This window comes from Rhinopithecus roxellana, chromosome 11 (genome assembly GCF_007565055.1).
Source record: "Rhinopithecus roxellana isolate Shanxi Qingling chromosome 11, ASM756505v1, whole genome shotgun sequence".
Lineage (NCBI taxonomy): Eukaryota > Metazoa > Chordata > Mammalia > Primates > Cercopithecidae > Rhinopithecus > Rhinopithecus roxellana.
The window spans coordinates 7,500,010-7,515,817 of record NC_044559.1 but is presented as its reverse complement, the minus strand read 5'-3'; the positions used below and the strand labels follow the sequence as shown (position 1 = coordinate 7,515,817).

Below are 15,808 nucleotides of genomic sequence, written 5' to 3'. Positions count from 1 at the left end.
CAGCTGCTCTGGAACTCATAGGAAGATCTCAGTTTTTGCAAACTCATGGAAGAATCACCTGGGTAAGAAGGAGTTTGTTACAGGGTTTTCAGCAAGTTAACATGTGGAAGAATTATAGTACTAGAACAAAAATTTACTGTTGTGATGTGTCAAAAAGGAAGAATGGAAGATGGTTTGCTGGCAATAGTCCTGTAATGCTTTTACAATAGAGGAAGGTTTATCCGTCTTTAATAAAATGCTGATAATATATTAGCATCCTAGTTGCATTTAGAGTTAAGAAATTCTAACTAGAACCTGTAGAAACTGCTAAAACATTTCATCTAGTAAAGCAGCCCAGAATTCCTAGACAGTCGGTTAACTATGAATTACTTATTTTTTGTTCAGTTGCTATGGATTTTTTGTACTATTTTTGCTTCTATGCATTTATTAAATATGTTTATGCAAAACACTTGGAACAGTACCCAGCGCTGGTCAATAAATGTTAGCTCTTTAGTATGTATAATGTGAAACATGAAAATTGAATGCATGAAGTTATTTCTTCAGTATTTTTTAGAAAGAGTATGTTTTCTATTTTATGATCCCCTCCGACACCCCCCCACCAAATGTTTCCTAATTTTGGCCTGGGCACTTTCATTCTAGTCATGGATTAATAGAGAGTAGTAACCATTGGTTAGTGTCAGAGTTATTAGGGGGGTAACTAATTTAATTCAGTTATTGTTATATTCCTAATCTTTAAGGCTCTTGTGCTTTAATGGAAATAATAGCTTTTTCTCTTTTTGATCTCCTAAATTCTGGACTGCTAGAGTGTTTAATAAAAAGGAGCAGAATTTTTTGAAGCATGTTAATAACTTAAATACTAGTGACTCTTAGTTGTCTTGGGCTATCCTATGCATTTATTTTAGTTCATATTTTTTTCAATTTTCAAAAATAATAACTTGGTATATGGGGCTTTCACTTAATTTATTTCTAATTTCTAATTTTTAAATTGATCAGAACAATATATTTCTGTGATATAAATTCTTTGGAAGGTGTTAATATTTTCTATGTGGGCTAGAACAGGGTTTGGAAAACTTTTCTTTAGAAGATCACATAGTAATAATAAATAGTAAATATTTTAGCCATTTTGGGCAAGATACAAAATTGAGGCTATTATGTAGATAAAACATCTCAAATGCAACCATTTAGAAATGTGAAAGCATTCTTAACTGTAGTAAAAAGAGGCAACTGGCCAGATTTGTCATGTGAACCATAGTTTGTTAATCTCTAGCCAGCAGTGTGGTCAGTTTTTATGATGGCTCTGTTTGTTTGAATAGACTATATATTTTCTGTATCTTAGGCAGCAGTATGTCTATTATATCAGGCTTGTTAATTGTACTACATATATCTTGTTTATCCTTACTAAATTGTTGCCTTTGATGTGTGAATTTCTGAGAGTAGTGTTAATCTCCTGCTATAATTACACATGTCTCAATTTCTCCTTGTTACATTTTCAGGCTATTGTATCAGGTATATATACATGTTTCTGACTAGTACATCTTCTTGGCAGATTGGTCCTCTGATTACTAATTAGAATTCTTTGTTTATCTTTATTAATACTTTCCTTCTGTAATGCTACCTTGCTTCTCGTGTTACAATAATACTGCTATTTCAGCTTTTTGTGGGTGCGATTGTTGAGATTTATCTGGTGTTTTTCTGTCCTTTTTGTTTGCTTTTAGCTGTTTTTTGATCAAATCTTATCTTAGGTTTTTAGAGCTGCCATAACAAATTACCACACCTTGGAGGCTTATATCAATAGAAGTTTATTCTGTCATAGTTCTGGAGGCTAGAAATCCAAAATCAAGGCGTTGTCATCAGGGATTTGCTCTGTCTGAAGGCTCTGTAAGAGAAACTTGCGTTTCTTCTGCCTTCTAGTGGTTACCAGCAATCCTTGTCATTACTTGGTTTGTAAATGCATCTCTCCAGTCTCTACTTCCATCTTCACATGACCTTCTCTGATTACATTGTAAAGGGCTATTTTCAAGTAAGGTCATATTCACAGGTTATGGATGGGCATGAATTTCTAGGGGGGACGTCATTCAAGCTAATGCATTTCTATTGAGATGTAATATATACGGTAAAATTCATCCTTTTGGTGTACAGATTTTTTTGAGAGTTTAATACACATATTTTATTTAAATAAATCCTCTCATAGGAAATGAATTCATTGCCTTTACTTAGAAGAAGGCTGTGTAAATAGCTGTCAAATTTATATATGCAACTCACCAATATTTCCTTATTGGTAACATCTGTATTTTCACAATACAGTTCCCAGAAGAACTTCTAAGTCTCAAAATTCTGTCTCCTTTGATGTGCTTCTCTCTTGGTTACACCCAGACTTTATTAATGATTTGCTTCATATCATTATCTCCTTCTCCGTATATTTTCTTTAGAATATTCATCAATCCCTCACTAGCATCTGTTTCAGTGTCGTAGGAGGGTTTCTCTTTTTCTTTGTAATGGATTTTTTTTTGTTTTGCACGTAATCCCCACATGTTGTGGGATGGACCTGGTGAGAGGTAATTGAATCATGGGGGAAAGGGTTTTTCCCATACTGTTCTCATGATAGTGAATAAGTCTCATGAGATCTGATGATTTTATGAAGGGCATTTCCCCTGCACATGCTGTCTTGCCTGCCGCCATGTAAGACATACCTATGCTTCTCCTTCCACCATGATTATGAGGCTTCCCAGCCACGTGCAACTGTGAGTCCATTAAACCTCTTTTTGTTTATAAATTACCCAGTCTCAGGTGTCTTTATTAGCAGTGTAAGAATAGCACTCTTTTTCAACCTGAGCCAGGTAACCCCTTCCACATTGTGTTTTCCACTTTCTTTCTCTTCTTTTTTTATTTTTATTTTTATTTTTATTTTTTGAGAGTCTTACTCTGTCACCTAGGTTGGGGCGCAGTGGTGCAATCTTGGCTCACTGCAACCTCCACCTCCAGGGTTCAAGTGATTCTCCTGCCCCAGCCTCCCAAGTAGCTGGGATTATAGGTGCCTGCCATCACACATGGCTAATTTTTGTACTTTTAGTAGAGACGAGGTTTTGCCATGTTGGCCTGGCTGATCTCAAACTCCTGACCTCAGGTGATCTGCCTGCCTCAGCCTCCCAAAGTGCTGGGATTACAGGCATGAGCCACCACGCCCAGCCTTTTCCACTTTCTTTCTGCATAAAATGAGAACTGTATCAGTCTTGACTTTTTTTGAACTACCTTCCACAGAAATGGGTTTCAGGAGATTGTTCACAATCATGGAGTAACTCTTCCCACTTAGATTTTTTACCAAAAGATCAAATGACCTCACTGTGAAATGCACCTGCACATTCTCAGTGGGAACTTGATGAACTCCAGTTAAGGTAATGTAGATTTTCACAGACTTATCTGACTGATCCCATCCATAATTACTGGTTTTCACTGTATGTCCCGTTGTAACAGGATCAACTACAGCAGCTGGCTTTTCATTATCAAGAAGTTCTGCTTTCTTCTATGATTTCTGTTGCATCTTGTTTTGGATTTCTGTCTCAATTTTGGATTTTTCACCTGTAAGGGCATCGCATACTCTTTTCCTAGTATCCTTCTCCAGCAACACCTTTGCTTCTTCTAGAGATGTTTCTGTAGCTCTTCCAAAGCCTAAATCGGGCTAGGTCAAACCAAAGGTTTGCAGCTCCCCGTGTGAGCTGCAGCCACATGGGGAGAGAACAGGAAACGCCCTCAAATCAAGCACAGCCCCCTACCTGCATGAATTCAGTGTACAGTTTTATGAGCTTTAACAGACAGTTGTGCAGCTATTACAGTCACCTCCCAGAATTCCTTATTTTCTTTTAAAGTCAATTTCTACACCCACTGCTAGCTCCTGGCAACCACTGATATGAAAAGGTTATCATATAAATGGATATGATATAGCCTTTTGAGTATAATATATAGCCTTTTAGTCTGGCTTTTTTTACTTAACATAATGCAACTTGAAAAATTCATTTATGCTGTACCATGTGTTAGTAATTTGTTTCTGTATATTGCAGTTAGTGTTCTATTTTAATGCTACCAGTTTGCTTATTCATTTACCAGCTGAAGGGTATTTATGTTGCTTTCTAATTTTTTTGCAGTTACCAATAAAGCTGCCGTAAACATTTGCTTACAGATTTTCATGTGAGCATGTGTTTTCATTTCTCTATGTGGTGTCTGTTATTTTCCTTCAATTCACAATATTTTCTTGTTTTTCTTGAGACTTCTTCTTTGACCCAAGGATGATTTAGAAGGTTGTCTACTTTTTAAGTGTATGGAGATTATCTTTCTGTTATTAGTTTCTAGTTAAATTCTCTTATATTCAGAGAGCATATGTTTGGCGTATTTTTCGTTCTTTTAAATTTGGCTTCTCAAATCTGTGGGTTTGTGTCTTTCACCAAATTTGGGGTGTGTTTATCCATTATTTCTTGAAATAATTTTTCTGCCCACCCCATCCTTCTGTGACTTCAGTGATAGAAACGTTACCTCTTTTGTTATTGTCCCCATATGTTCCTTAGCAGACTCTGTGAATTTTTTTTGACCAATCTTGTTTCGCTTCATCATTCAGATTGGATAATTTTTGTTGATCACTCTTTTAAGTTTATTGTGTAATTTGAAATGGTAGTATTTAGCCCATCAATAGTGCATTTTAAAATTTTGTTTTTTGACTCTTCAGGTCTAAAATTGCCGTTTGTTTCTACTTTTTATATTCTATTTTTTTGTTTGTTTGTTTTTTTCCTGAGATTGCCTCTTTGTAGTCCCTTCAAGAGTTCACTCTTTTGGAGAATTTTAGTAACAGCTCTGTTAAAATATCTTCCAGTTCTAACTTCTGTGTCATTTTGGTGTTGGCATTTTTTGATTGTCTTTTCCTTTGTGAGTTGACATTTTCTCCTTTGTTTAGATGTTGAGTCATTATGGATTATATATTAGATATTTGAACATTGTATAATGAGATTCCTGATCTTCTTTAAATCTTTATTTTGTTTTTAAACAGGCAAACAATGTGGTTGAGTTTAGGCTACAAGGTACAGCTAGCTGTCTTGATTGTGGTTTTAATGCCAGCTCTGTTTTCAAAGCTTTTGCCATGCTTTCCAGATCTGTTCTGAGTATAAATCTACCAGAGGCTAGTCTGGGATCTGGGAAGTGATCTTAGGTTGTTTTTCAAAGTCTTTGCTGTGTACTGTTTAGGATCAGATCCAAGCAAGTGCTGCTCAGGGATGAACTGATGAATTTACAAACAGCTTTACGGATTTACTTTACTCAGTTCCTGGTATTTTGTGACCTCCCTGGTATTTCCTGTTTTGTATGACTTCTCTTTTTTCCTCTATCCTAAATGCTGTTGTTTTATTTTTTTCTATTCTGCTGTACACTTCCCACAAGTGCACCTGCATCTAATGCAAAGCAGTATGTGCTTGTGTTGTCTCACATTCCTTGGGGTTCCTGCATTGCAGTTGGGAAGAAGACATTTAGATATTTGGAAATAATTCAAATTTTATAGTTTCTCTGTCTTCCCAAATATACTTGTAGTTAGGACTGGCCATGCTTTTATATGTCTAGGCAGTAATAACAAAGATGAACTTTTTACTGAGATGAGTCCTGTAAAACTAACTTTACTTTCTTTATTTCTTAATTTTAAAAAATGTGTTCTGAGAATATTGCTATTCATTAGAATGTTACCTATGTTCTTAGATCAAAGTCTTAAATGTCCACTAGACACCACCATAGAAAAGTAATTTATCTGTCCTAGAAATTTGACAAACACTTACTCTTGACTGTCAATCAGCATTACCTTTTGAACTTCCCTAAATACACATTTAGAAATTCTAGGCCCCATCCCTAGAGATTCTGTGTCAGTGGGTATACAGTACAATAAGTTAAGAAGAAAATAACCTACATGCTCACCTCCCCTGTTGTAGACATTATTCATGGCATGGGAGAACCAGAAAAGATATATCTGAGGAAGATTGCGATGTTATGTTCCTTGAAGGTTGCTAGTTCAGTCACTGGTTTTACTGAGGCAGCCAGGAGTCATATGAACAAATAAGGTGTTGAACCTCAGTTGTACTGCCTTGGTCAGGGGCTCATCCCTGATCAAGGTAGCACATCATCCAGTTGTATTCTTCACTGGTTCATTTTTCTTGAGGCTGTCTTTCTGAACCATTGAGCATGTAGTTTCGTATTACTAAATCACTTCAGCAAACAGTGGAACTTAATATTGTCATCTTATTTTCTTTGTAATGTTTTAGAACAAAAATCTTTATTTCAGCCTTTTTTTGAGGCATGATATACATCCAGTTAAGTGGTTAAGGTGTACCAATCTTAAGTGTATAGCACAAGCTTTTCATATGTATGTTTAACTACCAAACACTCAGGACATAGAACATTTTCCAGCTTCCTACTAGGTTCCCTAATGTTCCTTCTTAGTCAGTAACCCCCCTCCCTTTAGTCTACCATCATTCTTCTGATTTCTTTTTGTTTTTTTTGTTTTTTTTTTTTGAGACGGAGTCTCGCTCTGTTGCCCAGGCTGGAGTGCAGTGGCGATCTCAGCTCACTGCAAACTCCGCCTCCTGGCTTCACGCCATTCTCCTGCTTCAGCCTCCCGAGTAGCTGTGACTACAGGCGCCCGCCACTTCGCCCGGCTAGTTTTTTGTATTTTTTAGTAGACACGGGGTTTCATGTTAGCCAGGATGGTCTCGATCTCCTGACCTTGTGATCTGCCCGTCTCGGCCTCCCAAAGTGCTGGGATTACAGGCTTGAGCCACCACGCCCGGCCCTCGTTCTTCTGATTTCTAACACCATAATTTTGCCTTTTCTCAGACTTCATATAAATGGAGTTATGAGATATATATCCTCATGTAGCTAGTATTTTTAATTCAGTTACTTTTGCTGCTAAGCCTTATTGAGTTATTTAATATTATTGTTTATGGCTCCTAGTACTCAAAACATGTCTAAACCAAAACAGATTCAGTTGACTTTTGTTTTACATTTTTCTTAGGTGAAACAGTCTTAAAATTCTTTAGGAAATTTCTCATGTGTTTAATGGTTCTCTATTTCAACTGCTTATATAGTATGTGTTATTTACTTCCACAGATTATTCTTGCCGTAGCTCCCTTTTTTCTTCTTCTACATTTCCTTCTACCAGTATATGTAGGGGAAAAGAAGATTTCTAAAATTTTAACTCCCATTTGTTCTTCACCATGCTAGCATTTGGTCTGGGCAAATTCAGGTTGAACTGAATGTCCACAATTACTGTATTAATCTAGTGTTTTTCTTCCCTTCTTTCTGACAGCATGATGGAAGTGGTTCATTGCATGATATTCAACTATCATTGCCATCCAGTCCGGAACCAGAAGATGGTGATAAAGTATATAAGGTATGACTATGTAGTCATGCTGGATTTTTCAAAATTCTTTTTTAATACTAAAATAATGATACAGTGACAATGAAAACAATAATAAATGTATTAATACCTACAGCATCAGGTTTTGTTCTTAACTTTTGCTACATTGTTAAGTTGAAATGATATCTCTGTGGTGCTTTAATTTGAATTTATCAGTTGGATAATGATTTGTCCCTTTATTACTACTGTTACATGATTTTAAAAGAAAATATATTGCTCATAATGATAAATAATTGAGTTTTTAAAATATGAGTATGAATAAAAGTTAAAACGGTTATAGGTACTTCTCATATATAAATCCTAAAATTGAAGAAATATACCAAAAATGAGATTAATTTATCTTTTTTCATGTTTAAAAATACAGAATACAGATGTATTTTTGTGAAAGTGTTTTTTTATAATTCTTATTATCTTTATGTCTATGTTTAGTTGAAGAAAGCTCTTTTATTTTGCAACTATTTGCAACTATTTAAGTACATATTTATTTCTTAAGCACACACAGAGATTCTTGGTTAACTTAATGTTTTCAAGTCAAGTTATAGTTAGCTTTTACATCCCATTTTCAGAGTACACTTATTAGTGTTTGCTAGTCATCTGCAGTAACAACCTGAAAGTAATGGTGGCTTATAATAATGAAAGTTACATTTCACTTACATATTGGCTGTAGATCAGCTGGGACTCTGCTTCATGTGTCTTCTTCATTCTGGGATCCATACTAAAGGATCAGTCCCTATTGTGGGAGATGTTGTTATGCTCATGAGAAGAGAACTTCGATAGGATCACATGTGAATTCTGCTTGGATGTGGCACATATCACTTTCAAAACAATTCAAGGGGCCAGGCCTGGAATTAGTGGGACAGAAAAGCATTATTTTCTCATAGGTTGCAGAGTGATTTATTGGGAAGAAGATTATATGTAAAGCAATCAAAATCATAAGAGTATAGTACACTAGTCAATCTTGTTCTCTCATCTTGGCTTTTCAACTTGTTGACTACCTGTCCTTGCCCAAATTACTTCCCAACCCTGAGCTTGTATACTGCTCTCAGTATAATACATTAAGTCAGCAGGTTCACAGCAGGCCATCTCTTTCTCAACACTCAGTTAAGAACCATTGACTTAGGTAATCTCTGATGACCTCCCAGTTTAGAAAAAAAAATTGTGAATTTGTTACTGACATTTTAAAAGCAAAGTTGACCTCTTTCCTGAATTTTATGTGTGTGTGTATGTGAAAAAGTTTTTTACATATATTTTATTTTTTATTTTATTTTATTATTATTTTTTTAGACGGAGTCTTGCTCTGCCACCCAGGCTGGAATGCAGTGGTGTGATCTTGGCTCACTGCAACCTCGGCCTCCCGGGTTCAAGTGATTCTGCTGCCTCAGTTTCCCAAGTAGCTGGGATTCCAGGCATCTGCCACCATGCTCAGCTAATTTTTTGTATTTTTAGTAGAGATGGGGTTTCACCATGTTGTCCAGGCTGGTCTCGAACTCCTGACCTCAGGTAATCCACCCACCTCGGCCTCCCAAAGTGTTGGGATTACAGGCATGAGCCACCACACCCAAACAAGAAATTATGTTTTAAAGAAAAAAATTTAATTCCAACATTTTTACACAATTGGTATCTCTACTTTTTTTCAGTGTTCCTGTCTAGTTCATCTAAATATTTAATGTTATATGATAGACATTTTGTTACACAGTATTTATTTCTTGTCCCTGCTCCATTTCCTTCCAGGCAGATTATTCCTAGTCTTTCTTATTTAAGCTGAGATGCAACAGGTCATACTGTCTCTTTTCTTCAGTATTCTGGTCTCTTTTGCATTCTAATCGGCAAATCCCCAACTATGTCACCTTTCATCCAAAATGGTTTAGCAGTGCAGTTTCAAATGACACAAATACTGCATCTTATGCCATTAAAATTGTTGGATCTAAAGTCGCTGTTGGACTTACCATGCCTCTCATCTGTCCTTTTATTTATCTCAGGACAGATCCCTCTCCCATTCCCTTAATGAGCTCTTCCAAATAGCCCTATCAAGCTCCATGCTGAGCTATCTCAACCTCTGCAGGTAGCCTTATGTTTGTTCATCCAGTAAATATCTTATGCTTCCTGCCTGCTTGCCATCTTTTTTTTTTTTTTTTTTTTTGAGACGGAGTCTCGCTCTGTCGCCCAGGCTGGAGTGCAGTGGCGTGATCTGGGCTCACTGCAAGCTCCACCTCCCAGGTTCATGCCATTCTCCTGCCTCAGCCTCCCGAGTGGCTGGGACTACAGGTGCACGCCGCCATGCTTGGCTAATTTTTTTTTTATATTTTTAATAGAGACAGGGTTTCACCGTGTTAGTCAGGATGGTCTCAATCTCCTGACCTCGTGATCTGCCTGCCTTGGCCTCCCAAAGTGCTGAGATTACAGGTGTGAGCCACTGTGCCTGGCCTCCATCTTGCCTTCTAACTTACCTATATTTGTCATTCTTATTCCTTTGTTCCAGTTACAGGATAAAAATGTCCACTGTGCTATGTAATATCAGCTCTTCTGTGTTCTTAACTCTTGTCTTCCACTGCTGCTTAATGACGTAACTGCATCTCTTCCTCCTCTCTCATCTGTCTTGAGTGTGATTCCTCTACTTTCTTGTCATTATTCATTTGTAAATGTGTATATCTCACTTAATTTCAGTAAATCAAATACACTTTTCCTTGACTCCCTTTAAACTCCTTTCCAGTTAGTGTGAAAACTTGGAACAATGAAAGTAGCTACCATTTCAATGCTGTAGATGTTTGACATGACCTTTGTTTTAAAAACTTTCTCCTTTGGCTTTTGTGTCACTTCTCTCTGGAATCCCTCATACCTTTCAACATTTTTTCCTGTAGTTTTCTCCTCTTATTTAAATGTTAAATTTATATCTTTAGTCCAGTCCTCTTTGAACTTCTTACTCTCATAATTTCAAATATGACATATATGGATAACATGTAAAACGCCTCTCTTTCATGCTTGGTAATCCAGTTGCCCACTAGACACACTTCTGTTGTGTGTCCCACCCGTAAGTACCTCTAACACAGACTCTCTCTCTCTCTCTCTCTCACCCCCCCATATATGTGTGTGTGTGTATTTGTATGTGAGATGTCTTAAACATTTTATTTATTTAATGAAAAAATTGATGACTGTTGAGCTCAGAAGCCAATACCCCAACATACAGTGCTTTGACATACTGAACTGAAGAAACCTCAAGATCTCTTCTGACTCCACCATGCTCCCACCTCCCCCCTACCCCCCCCCCCCCCCCCCCCATCTAACAATATATTTAAAACTCACACATATTCCTCTTTGGACATGCTTGTTGTTCTTCCGTATTCGCCATTTCTTTTGTTGGCACAGCTATTCACCATGTCACTCAAGCTAGAAATACAGTGTCACTCTTGAATGCTCCTCTGTTCTTTTCTCACATGCAGTGAATTGCCAAAATCTCAAAATTTTGATTTCTTCTCTCCTTTTTCATCTGTATTATCACTCTGTTGGGTCAGGCTTCTACTCTTACTTGGATTATTATAATATTTTCATAAGTGCCTAGCTCAGTTTTGTTGCTGTTGTTAAAATTTGTCCTCTAAACACCCGTCAAAGCCATCTCAAATGCAAATCTGTCACTCCCTAGCTAAGGCCATGCGTGATAGTCATGGCTGTCTGTGATCTGGCCCTTGCCTAGTTTACTAGCCAGTTGCTCCTCACCATTCATCAGAGCCTAAGTGCAACAGCGACACTGCTTATGATTCTCCAGATGTGCTATGCTTGCCCTCACCTTTGTATTATTGTGACACTTAGAATCCTTTAACTAAAATTTCAAGCCTTCCACACTCCTCTGTCTTCTGAACCTTGTGCTTATCCTTTGGAACTCCACTGTAGTCCCTCATTCCTGATGTGTGATGTCACTTCTTTGCCTATCTTTATGTATAAAATCAGTGTTCCCAATGCAAAGAGATGATCAATGTTTGAGATGGTGGAAATGCTAATTGGCCCGATCTAATCACTATACATTATATGTATCAAAACATTACCTTGTAAACCATGAATATGTACAATGTTATGTCAATTAAAAATAAAATTAAAACAATGAAATGGTTTTGGTGGGGAAAAAAAAATCCTTAGAGCAGTGCCTGCCATATAGCAAGTGCTATATACATGCTGGCTATTAATGTTCAACATCGTTTGTTGATTTCATTTTTGGGTCCATTTCCTGTGTAACACTCTCAGAACCTACTGGTGACTGCATGAGTGATGGCTGTATAGTGTTCCATCAAGTTGCTACATTTTATTCCAGTTATCCTCTTATAGGACAATTGTAAACTTGTTAACTTTCAGATAACACCTTGTTACAGGTTTTCTCTTACTTAGGATCATTTCTTTCACATAGATTCCTAGGAGTGGGATAACTGAATCAGAGCGCAGGTATTTTGAAGGCTCTTAAAAATACAGCTGTATATTTGTCCAAAAAGGTTAACTGCTGTGTCTAATGATGTGCCATTTTTTGTGCAGTCTGGTTAATTACATTGGGTATTTCACCACTAACTTAATATTTATAAAACAATATTCAACAAGTTAAATACAACATTTTACCATTTATATGTGTATTTGTGAGAACTGGCTATGTGTCTGTTGAGACCTTAAAAATGATCTTAAATGTTTGGACAGGCTCTTAATATACTTGAGATATAAATCCTCTGTCATATATGCGTGGATTTTTCAATAGCTTTTAACTAATGTTAATTCTTAAGATGCCTTAAAATGTTATATAATTAAATATAGTTTCTTTTGAATAGCTGTATTTGCTACATAACTTAGAAATGTGTCCTTCTAAATGTATTCTTAGAAATGTGTCTTTCATGATCTGCAATACATCTTTTTTATCTTTATGAATTTTTATAATTCCTAAACTTAAAATTCAAGTGAAGATTATTTTTTGTATGTAATAAAGTCTTTTTCAATTATAGTATACATAATAGCATTTTAAAAATCTTCCACATTGTTTGGGATGCTTATGTGATATGATCAAGCCTTTGTAAAATGTCTATTTCTGATCTCTTTGTTAATGAGAATATATGTTTTTGTTCCCGATGTATCTAAAGGGGATGACATTCTTTGCTTGTTGTAACACAGTCTAATTATTTGCTTATTTGTTTTTCTCTCTGGAAAGATATTATTCACATCTATATTTGAATTTCCTTGCTTATATTACTTTCTCTTTTGGATAACTGAATAATGATACACAAACAACATGGACTAACTATAGAATAATGATTAACACTTTGGAAATGTAACTGGATTCCTGCTTAACTTGACAGTAGGTTTCCATTTAATAGTATTAGGCATTTCTTATAGATCCAATTGACAAGGTGTTCTCTCTTTGATTCAGGAGGTACTCCTCAAAAAGTGGCTCATGGACAAAGAATCTTCCTTGTTATCCTTCAGGCACATTTATCTTTTTTGCTGATTTCTAAACCAGCCACGAAATGCCTCCATGCCTTTAATTGTTCTGTTGCCTCTGCTTCTCATGTCCTTTGTTTTCTTTCACAGGCTAGTCTTATGTATCCCTTGAAGTCTAGCTAAAGTTGCTTTTTTGTATGTGATTTTTTTTTTTTTAACTCTGTGACCTATGTCCCAGTTTTCTTATATGTGAAAAAGGGATTACAGCACCTACCTCAGGAGTGTGGGTAGAATCAAATGCTTAAATACCTGAAAGTGCTTAGTTTTTAACATCTAATAAGTGCTCAATAAATGCTAACTGTTGCTGCTACTGTTGCTCATTGTCAACATGTCAGACTTCATTATTGGATGAAATCTTGTGTTTTTTTTAAAAGGAGGATTTCCCCCCTAAATGACCAGATGGTTCATTCATTACTGTGTCTTCATCATTGATTTCATGCCTCTCATTATGGTATTTTAAATACCGCATCTAAAAATGTTTTAATATTTCAGACTGAAGATTTATTAAATGAAATAAAACAACTTAAAGAGGAAATAAAGAAAAAAGATGAAAAGATCCAACTATTAGAACTTCAGCTTGTAAGTATTGTAGTGTAATGTGTAGAGACTTTTCAAACTGGGTGAAATGTGTTTTTCATAAAACTCTGAGCCAGAATTAGAGTTTAGCTTTATTTTTGGCTCTCAAAGTTGTACTTTTATATTATTTTTAGATTATATGCACTGTAATTAAAGTGTGTGATTTAACTTTTAATCTAAATATTAAGTATTTGGTTTGGAAAATTCTTCATTGGTTCAATGACCTCAGTTTTGGGTATTTAAAATTCACCAATTTGCATTCGTTTTGTTGATAGAAGGGTAAATAGCTTTTCTTCAGATATATTTAAAGAAACAAGTACTAGTGAGTTGAGAACAGAATATTTTCTCTCTCTCTGAGGAGAATTAGCCTGGGTTTTCAGATTTAGGTAGCTGCATAACTGTCAGATTGAAGGGTATTCCAAGAAAATGTTTATTTCCTATGGATGATGTTGAATGATCCATCAGAGTCATGTTTGAATCTTTATAATCTAATAATTGTGCAATTTCAAATATTAGTCTCATTTGAAAACAATATGGTGTGTTGAATTTAATTATTATTTAGTTTGTATATAAAAGACCGTGATAAAAAGAAAATAATGGCCTAAAAATCACAGCAGTCAAAAGGAAATCTTTGTTGTGAGTCAAGAGCATATTTTGGTCTAACAAAGCAATTTGGTGAAATATTAATCTCACTGAAAATATAAAGGATATACTGAGCTCTGAACCACTGGGGTCAGCTCACAGAGATCTATTTCGTGAATAAATAGAGCAGACAAATCAAATATTATGATTAAAGAAAGAAAATTTATGAATCTGAATAAAAAATAGCATAATATTGCAAATTGAGGTCCTGTCACATACAAAATTAAACAGGCAAATAATAAGGCCTAGTGTTTGTGTTCAAAGCCAAAGACAAGAACCCAATCAACTTTCAGGGAGAAGAAAAAAGACAACAAAGGAAATTATGTAAGCTTCGATTTTTGCAAAAATATGTCACAGAGCACAGGATATTGTGTCTTGTACAATTCAGAGAAGAGGTTATGAACCTCTTATTTTATATCCAAGCAAGTTTTTATTTATATGCAAAGGTAAATTCTAACCTTTAATGTCTTGACAGATATGCTACCCAGTTAATACATTTCAGATATTTGAGAGGTACATTGAAAAATAACTCAAGAATAAGGAGATAAAGATTAAAATGAATGAGCGGTGAAATGGAAACTACGTGGTGTAAACTTCTGAGCCACTAGTTGGAGAAAACTTCCCGTTTTACCTAGTGTAAATTACATATCATTCTAATGTTGGGATTTCTTTGCATTTACAAATCCTTAATTTTTCTGAAATTAAAAATTATTTTTAATTTAAAATTTTTAAGTTGCTATTAATTTTGGAAAACATTCAGATTAAATAAGTTTGAGGAAGAAGGTAAGGAATATGCTGAAGGAAGTTAGAAGTACTGAATTTTTTATCTTCTACAAATGAATATTCTACATTCTTAGTTTTTAAAAATATACTTAGATAAATTATAATAATGTTTATGACATGCTTTAAAGTAACTGTTAGTAGGTTGGAGTAAAGTATCTTGCAAAAGTTAAAATTTAAAAAAAAGACAAAGTAGAAAAAGGAAAACTTAAAAACAGCACAAAACTAAAGTAATAGAAATTAGACCAAATATAACAAATGTAATAGTAATTGCAAATAGTCTTATGTCTTGGAGAGACTTCCCTTGAAGATCTAAAGCAAAATCCAATAACTTGCTTTGTATAAAATAAATTTAGCTAAAGGAAAATGGCACAATAAGGCTGAACATTGATTGAGGGAGGCTGGACATGGTAGCTCACTCCTGTAATCCCAGCACTTTGGGAGGCCTAAGTGGGTGGATTGCTTGAGGTCAGAAGTTCGAGACCAGCTTGGCCAACATGGTGAAACCCTGTCTCTACTAAAAATACAAAAAAAAATTAGCTGGGTGTGGTGGTTCACGCCTGTAGTCCCCAGCTGCTTGGGAGGCTGAGGCAGAAGAATCACTTGAACCCAGGAGGCAGAGGTTGCAGTGAGCCAAGATCATGCCACTGCACTTCAGCCTGGGTGACAGAGTGAGACTCTGTCTAAAAAGTAAAATAAAAGATTGGGGGAGACAGAATAAAATTATTCTCATCAAAAATATTAGGATTGCAGTAGTAAAATGAGAAAAGTAAATTTAAGACAAAGATTTGTGAAAAAGGTCACTTTATATGGACATATGATAAATAATGAAAGATGAATCTTTTTATGCCGTGAAGTTTTGGTAACGTATTCTTTCTTTTAACCTCAGATTGTATATTTAAAAAAGTA

The 15,808-nt window shown here is 35.5% G+C and overlaps 1 protein-coding gene across 8 annotated transcripts in view; it reads left to right on the top strand.

Moving 5' to 3' along the window:
- The window catches only part of CCSER2 (coiled-coil serine rich protein 2), a 202,995-nt gene that overhangs the window by 147,216 nt on the left and 39,971 nt on the right, over positions 1-15,808 (top strand). For all 8 annotated transcript variants that reach the window (XM_030940763.1, XM_030940768.1, XM_030940766.1 and 5 more), the window contains 2 exons: positions 7,328-7,411; positions 13,394-13,480. In XM_030940763.1, coding sequence (XP_030796623.1) covers positions 7,328-7,411; positions 13,394-13,480 — 171 coding nt within the window. The remainder of the gene's footprint in view (positions 1-7,327; positions 7,412-13,393; positions 13,481-15,808) is intronic.